The sequence below is a fragment of the Pundamilia nyererei genome, unplaced genomic scaffold (assembly GCF_000239375.1).
Source record: "Pundamilia nyererei isolate P.nyererei 1_Seehausen unplaced genomic scaffold, PunNye1.0 scaffold00002, whole genome shotgun sequence".
Classification (NCBI taxonomy): domain Eukaryota; kingdom Metazoa; phylum Chordata; class Actinopteri; order Cichliformes; family Cichlidae; genus Pundamilia; species Pundamilia nyererei.
The window spans coordinates 3,332,991-3,341,458 of NW_005187403.1; the positions used below are offsets into that span (position 1 = coordinate 3,332,991).

General features: G+C 37.3%; 1 protein-coding gene across 1 annotated transcript in view; it reads left to right on the top strand.

Annotated features, from left to right (window-relative positions):
* Positions 1-6,588: 6,588 nt before the first annotated feature.
* fcho2 (FCH and mu domain containing endocytic adaptor 2) overlaps positions 6,589-8,468 on the top strand; it is a 43,641-nt gene continuing 41,761 nt past the window's right edge. Inside the window, exon 1 of the mRNA XM_013909075.1 lies at positions 6,589-6,615. Coding sequence (XP_013764529.1) covers positions 6,589-6,615 — 27 coding nt within the window. The remainder of the gene's footprint in view (positions 6,616-8,468) is intronic.

Consider the following 8,468-nt stretch of genomic DNA (forward strand, 5'->3'; position numbering starts at 1 on the left):
GAATATAAAGATATAAGTGGTGGCTAAAACAAAAACTGAATTTTATAAGCAATTAATGATAAATATGAAAATCAATTTGGCTGTTTGCTCTATGAGAAGTCAAAAATATTTAAAGCAGCCCACTTCTGAGTGAGATAAAATTTTATATGATTTCACAGACAGTAACCCCAAATAAAGATAAACTGGTGTTTCAAAATAAAAGCTTAAAATGTTGTGCAGGAAAGGTGTCACAGAACCATTAGTCACCAATGTTTGTATAATTATTCTCTCCTTGGGCAGTTGTTCCATCAGCCATCTGGCTCATTTCCACTGACTTTAGATTTAATTCCAGCTTTAATAGTTCTCTTTTCTTTCCCCTCATGGGTGAAACTAGTATTACCTATTTTTTTGGCCTAAAGCATACAACTTTTTCTTTAGTTCCCCCTAGTCTGTGCAGTGTAGTGTATCACAATTTTCTCATTCTAGCACCTGTTTCTGTAATTATGGTACAACCAGCTGACACAGCTTGTTCTCTTCCCTTTTTTAATGAATTTGGTCAGTTCATAGGAAGCTGTCTCAGCTCGTCTGTACTGTTTGTCAAACAAATCACAGTTGACGTATGCTAAATTCTCAGTAGGTTATCGTCCAGTTGGGGTGGGCACATTTAATGTGTGGTTGGAATATTAAACAAACAGTGTTTTCATTGATTACATCACAGACATGAGTGTAAAAAAAAAAAAACTGCGTCACTCTGGTATCACTTATATTATATATTTATCTAAAATGTACATATTATTTATATATCTATATGTATTTTTACATTTCTCTCTACTGCTTTAGAAATTGATTCCAGCCTTAGCAATTGTGAAGAAAAAAAAACGCCCTTAGCTGTTTCCCGTGTTTCTTTTTCTTTTGTATTCATTGATATCAGGTACCAGTCGAACACAGGAGCTGAACAGAATGGGCTCTCTTCCTGTTGCCTTTCTGCTCTGTGTTTTCACTTACTTTCGTCACTTCCCTGTTTTGTAGTACGATTGGCCAGTTGTTAAATCTCTCTCTTAGTTTGTGTTTTAAAGTGTTGCGTAACATGTGGTCTCATAAACTGTGCTTCTTATAGCTTTGACATCTAATGCATGCAGTAGTTTGCATGTCATGATTGCTGTTATTAAGTGGGGTAACAGCTAAACTTTTTTTAAGCTGTTTTCTTGTTACAGTAGGAAGCACACTTCAGTGGTCTGCTCACTGGGGTAAATGTTGGCCAGTGAGCCGTGACCTGGAGAACAACGCTTTCCTTTTAGCGTGTATTTTATTTGTATATAGTTATTTTTGGAGCTTCTTGACATAAACTTCCTGAAAATATGTGGAAAAAGAAAACTAAAGCCATTAGTTAATGCTTTAGCCTTTAGGCTAAACTGCTGACAGTGGATTGCTTCAGGAACTAGGAAATATCTGCGATGGCCTCGGCTCGAGGGGAAACTAAGCTGGACTGCAGATTAATACAAGACTGATGGTGAACTCTGGTGAACTGGAGTCTTCCCATATTGTGACATGCATTTTAGTTAAACTTTTCTTATTTGTATGTGACATCAGACAGCAGTTTCATCACCAACTGCGGTTTTATCAGCATTTATCGCTTTTACATTTCATTTCCCAAAATATCACAACAAATGTGCCAATAAAGTGTTCTTAGTCATGTTACCGTTATTGATTTTCCTTTGACATCTTTTGAGGCTTCTAGTAAGGCATGTGTCCTCCTGAGCTGAAGCAATCAAGAAGGCCAATGAGGAAGTAAAGCTGGAAAAAGAGGATATGTTTAAATCGAAAATAAATCTGATGACATTCTCTAGTCTGGGTCTTTATCTTCTTTGTCTATGTGGCTGGGGGGGGGTGAAATTATTCAACTTTGTCCTAAAGTGTGTGAATGTGTGTGTGAATGGGTGAATGTAGTGTGAAGCGCTTTGGGGTCCTTAGGGACTAGAAAAGCGCTATACAAATGCAGGCCATTTACCATTTAAAGAGCTATCTTTACGCTGTTTTCACATTTGTATGCCCAAGTTTAGCTTAAATATGTTAAAGAAGGTTATTACCAGTGTTGGACAGCTATTGCTTTAGAGTAGGGGTCAAAAGACTCACTTTTAATAGAAATTTTTGACCAAAGAACTGCTTGTGACACCCTAAAACAAATTTAAGCATCATACAGAATGACATGTCCTATTAAGTATAAATTAGCATGGCAACATTGCTAATAGGAGTGAAAAACTAAAATCTTTTGGCACGTGGACCAAATGTGAAGTCGAGGAAAAATCTGTCCTCCGCATGTTTTAATCAAATAAAAAGTAGACTCATTTGATAATAAATAAAAGCGGCCTAATAGCTTTTAAATTGGGAAAGATAAAAGAAATAAAGACATTGGCTAGTTTGAATTTCATTTTGATTGAAGTCCAAGTCAGTAGGAGAAGGTCTTCATTTTTTTTCTTTAGCTGCATATAGCAGTAAGTACCTGCAAACCACAATAACAACAACTAAAACAAATTAAAATGCTAGAAATTGTTTATTTTCATATCATATTCTTGTTTATGCATCTGTAGCCATAGATTTGCAACCCCTGCACAGGGTTAGAAATCGGGACCAGATCTATTTTCCAAAGACCAGTCATGCAAACACAAACCCATCATAATCGGTTTTATTCCGCCACATCTGATGGCATCAGATGGATTATTGATTGATTGATTATGCTGCCTTTGCAGTGGTCTAAACAAGCCAACTTTTCTATCAGTTCTAGTGTTTAATATTTCATTTCTCGGTTTGCTCAAGCATATGTAAGACATTGGCCATGGCTGTCCCGTGCAGCTTTCTTTTGCTGTGAAGCTGCAAAAACACGTCATTGTCGTTTCCTATAAACTAGTTAACACAAGCCAATGTGAAATAAGTCATGTCAGACAACAGCAGTTTTATAAACATATAAAATCTACACTCCTAATGCAGATATCATGAGCTGATATATGAACTGTGTGCAGTAGCTCAGTTCAGTCCTCTTTGTCCCTGTTGCCACAAAGGGTTGTAAGGTTGTAATGCTCTCTACTGGAATCGCTCTCAGGCTGTCCAATTCACTTCAATCTCCCCCTCTTTAGTCGTTGGCTAATTGTATTAGCTTCAAAGAGCCACACATTTTCTTGTACAATCAAAGCTAGGTTTTGTAGTCAGTGTTGTGTTTCAAATGGTTTTGTAATGTGTAACAAGCCTTGGCTGATCTGGTGTTAACCTCTAACCGTCCCAGTTGCTCGTAAATTTCACACATTCCAGTTACCCTAAAGTGCCACTGCACTAAAATTTAGCAAACTATATTTACAAACAGAAATGTACAAGTATTGTCGACAACACTGTACATGTAGTGTACATTTAATGTCGTTGTTTGTTTTGAGATCAGCTACTGCACATAATATATGTAATTTGTAAGGATTTTAGGGTTATAAAAATAATTACCAAAAGATATATATATGTTGATAATACTGCTACCTGGGTAGTTGATATATCAGTTTTTATCCAGATTGATTAACGTGTCTTGGTGGGGATAGGAAACAGACATACATGCACTACAGCCATTATAGTACAAGTTCAATCTTTTTATTTTACCCCAGTCACTCACAGCTGCTCTGGCCAAAGGCATTATGTTTCCAGGTTGTTCATCCTATTCTCATGAATGTAATATCTCACCTGGAGGGGCCTCATGTGCCACAATCATTAATTTTAACTCAGGGATGAACTGGCTCGACTTTGTTGGTCAAAGATCAAGTTCAGCTATAGAGTCTAGCTTGTCCCAGGCCCCATTTTTAAAATATTCTCTAGCAGCTGCGTGAACAAATCCATGTAAGATTTGCAGCCAGTAAGCTACAAAATGCAGCTTTCTCATGTGCTTCACACTGTATAAGGTGGTATTTTAATCCATGTTTTCCTGATCCTATTTCAGAAGGCATTTGTATTTGTACACTAAAGTGGAAACAGTACAAACAGTAATTTCAGAGACACTGAAGGTGTGACCAAAAGTTAGTGAAATTAATAACTAGGACAAATCCCATGTTTAAACTTTATTCAACTTTAGTGTGAGCAATTGACGCAAGTCCCAGACAATTGACATTTGATAGGGTGGAGGTTGTCCAGACAGTCGGAGCCTGGAAGGTCAGCTAGTGACCAGCCATGAGCCGCAAAATAATATGCAATGAGCGCATCACTTCCTGTGTGGATGCCCTTTTAGACGAGTTATTTCAGACAACAAAAACTTAAGACTCATGAAGATAAAGAATTGTAGTGTGACCTCACTAAACATTTTTATGTCGTGAATTCTCATTTATTTGTTTACTTTTTATGCTTTTGGGAGAATTAGACACAGTAAGTTAGGTTCATCTTCTCTGTGACATCCTAATGTTTTACAGAACCTTTTTTCCGGGCATATTTTAATTCCATAAGTCTGCAATAGAAGTGGCAATGCGAACATAGTTTACATTTGATCAAAGACTGAACTTTTCTATTCCTGCAAAATGTTCTATAAGTATAACCGCCCGTACACATGCGGTGTGATGTGTGTTGACAGTTGTTATCTGTAATTTCAGTGGTTTAGGAATTATACAGAAAATAGAGGTAGGAATAAACAGACACCTGGCGATCCAATATTGTGAACATATGTTGTGATTTTTCCTCAACTGCAAATTATTCAAGATTCAAGATGTGTTGTGATGTGTGTTAAACTCTGTCAGTATCTGTTTTATACAATAAGTTAAAGTTATCTCACTTAAGTTATTTTTTTGTTGCAAAATGAGATTGTCAATAAAACCTCCTGTTGGCATTAGATGAACCCTGATGAAGTCTTATATCATTTCAATGTCAATTAAATGAGTCAATTTGGTAATTAAATGCAATTGGTTTTTGATAATACAGCATTTAGCTGTGATAAATAGTTAAAAAAGATATTTGTTGCTGTCTGCATAGACAGAAAAGCTACTATTAAGGTTGCACTCAGCAACCTTCCTGTTCTGTAGGAATGTAACCAGAATACAACCAGCTGGCAGCCACTTGAGTCAAGTTGTGCTCATTGACAAAGACTTATTCAGACCAATGGCAACATGTTGGCAATCTTGACTACATTTATAAAGTAGATAACAATTATTTGCAGACATTTGGCAATCTCTTTGAGAGTGATTACATCCAGTCGAAGTCAGACTGCGAAAGGTTGCCTCTTATTAAGCAACCTTTGCAATCATTTAGCAATCAGAAGTGGTAATGAGTGTGCAACACCCTCAAGTTTTGGACAACCATCCTATTCTTACTCGTGTAACTGAGCCAGTTATGAGGTGGCTTTCTCAAGCCAAGTGTGTCCAGTGTTGGACGGTTCTTTGTTTGACCTAATTTAATGTAAGTTTGCTGACTAATGTTGTCTCAGGATGGTGTTGTATGAGAGGGGCCCTCTTGTTCATAAGATTAAATTTTATTCAGTAAAATGTAGATATTTGGTGTGTTCCTGTATTGATACAAAATATCACAACGTTATGGGTTATCGATTGTTCAGCTACCCCTAGAAGACAATAATTCTGGTTAAAACAAAACTGCTGTTTTTCATCTAGATGAATTATTTAGAATGTCTTTGCATTTTTAAAGTGCAACTGGACACTGTTGCCCAGTGGCATGGTTACAGCAGCACAGAAAGCTGTTCAGGTGTGTCTTTCATTGTAGGTTTTAGCCTTCGACCAGTCTTCTGTTGATTTGCTAATTTCCAAGTGTTGTTTCTCTTAAACATGGCCAAGATGAATATGGTCGACCAGAGTTTACTGCAGATGCAGATAGAAGCTATGCAAAAAATGAGAACGCTGCTGCTAGAAAAAGCCTTAACGGTAATGTGTAATCAATAGCAGACTTTGTGTTGCTACACTTAATGGTTTTTGCAGTGACTGAGCATCAACTTCCACTTTTTTTTTTTTGTTTCTGTCTGCCAAACAGGGGGAAAAAAATAATGGCTTTGATGTGCTCTACCATAACATGAAGCATGGCCAAATTTCCACTAAGGAGCTGACAGACTTCATCAGAGAAAGGTAAGACACAGTGTTCTGGTACGCATCAAGGGCACAATATGGTTAATCTAACACACTGAACACATTACTAATTAACTGGTTGCACTCTGTCTAGCTCTTCAATACATGTCTTTCCTGTCCATGTGGTTTTTTGGTATTTAAAAGTCTTTCTAAGGCTATAACCTGCACGTCCAGTTCCTCAAACTGTGCGTATAATAACACCCAGATTCTTTGCTGACACTTCCATGAATATCCACGTTGAATTTGCAAGTTTTTTACACACTGTAACCTTGAACCACACTGGGGTGTTAAAGGGCTTCGACTAATCATACAGAAATATCTATTAGGTCTTCATATGTCATAATCGATTGAGTGATTAAGTTCAGAGAGTTTTTTGGTTGGCGAAAGCAAATAAGAAAAATAAACCAGTGAAGGTGAAACCTCACAAAAAGCCATCTATATGACTGTCATTTGAAAATGATTTAATTGTTGCCAACTGTTTCATTTGTCCATATTGCTGTAAACTTGCACATCCTTTACCACCTCCACGATGACTCAGTTCTTTGTGGGAAGAGGTGTGAGTCTGTAACCTGCCACATGACGGATGAGCTGGCTCTGGAATTCAGCTGTGGATTCCACTGTCTGCTCCTCCTGTTGTCGAGGAATGCACTCAACTCGCTTTGAGTTGATCAGATTACTTTATTGAAGGATAAAAATAGAATTTGCGCCGTCGTGGTCAGATTCCCACTTCATGATTATTTTAACCAAAAAGTTTCACAGTAGAAACATTTCCAAATATCTCTAAAACAATCATGCTACCAGTCATATTCAACAACAATTAAGTAATTATTTACTTAGCCCAGTCATTTAACATGTTTATTTTTCCAATAATTCCACATCTTTTTATTATTCTTATTTCTTTGGTGGCAGGTTTACTGATAGGAAAACCACCACCTTCATATTTCTTGCCACAAGCTGTTCCAACAATTGTGACGCTCACCTGCACTTTTTAAAGCATCCAGTCACACTTTGATGTTTTTATTTATTTAACCTTTATTTATACAGCTAGTCCCATTGAGACTCAATGTCTCATTTACAACAAAGACCTGTAATAAACATAATAAATAATCTTTCAGATTTTTGACTTTGCTTAAATATTAACACTCCTCCTACTCTGCAGCTGTGCTATTCTTTAGTACACTAAAACTAATCAATGCATTATTCATGGAGGAGACAGAAGGTCAGTTAGTGTTTTACTTACTGTGGTTATGCTGCTTTGTGTGTGTTTCAAAATCTGCACTATGGCTTCCTCTGCTGGGGAAAGCAGCTATGTGCACTGTGTGTCTGTCAGTTAATGAAATCTTAAAGGGACACACACACACCACACACACACCACACAACAGTGTCTGCTCATTAAACTTCACGTGGAGTAATGAGAGTGAGCCACATTTTGGCTCTCAAAAATACTACCAGTCCATTACTAGCAGCTGTTAGGTCCCAGTGCTTGAATATGGTGCCTATTTTCACGTTTGTTTGAGCTTAAAAAACTGAACGAGGGAAAGGAGAAAGAGACGGCGTGGAGTCCGTTTCTCATTTTCAGCAGAAGAGGAAGTAAAGCGAGAAACAAAAAGCACCCTTGTTAACGTAAAAATGATCAATTATTAAGCTTATAGTTATTCACCATGAGAGAATGGATATCAAATATGGAAAAGAAAGTGTCTTTAAATTTAAATTCACTTCCCTATCATGTGTGTCACACAATAAGCGTCAAACACTGTAGACTTATTCACAAATGTATGACACATTGTTTTAACAATTTATGCTCTACATTTTCATTTGAAGGACTTAAAATCAACCAACAGTCACTTTTAAAAATCCATTGACGTTGACGTTGTATGTCGTTGAATAAGAAGTTAAAAGGTATTCTGAGGTCTAATGTGGTGGAGGAGCTGTCCAGTAATAGTAATGGTTGTCAAACGTGTATGTGTCCACAATGTGTAAGCACAGAATTTAAATATTCAGAAGTACAACACAAACTTCCTTAGGGTTAATGTAAAGGCTGTAGTTATGCTTGGGACCATTTATAACATGATAAAGTTTAAAAAACGAATTCCCAACCCAGGCTATCGAAAGATGCAGAAGAAGAAGTGCAGGCATCTCCACCGTGCTGCAGACAGTGTCACAATATCCTGTGCGTGATTATGTGTGTGCGCGTGTGCCTAGGCTGGGTGTGTGCATTTGCCTATGTGCACATTTGACCTGCTTCCTCCTGGCTGACCTCGTTCGGGAGACACAAATGCAAAATTCACGCTTTCACTACAACACCGCTGCAGTTTTTTCTCCCCACTACTGTCACTTTGTTACAGAATACAGGAATAAAAAGGGAAATTGAGAGAAGCATGCAGTTCAAACACTAGCTTTCATACTCTG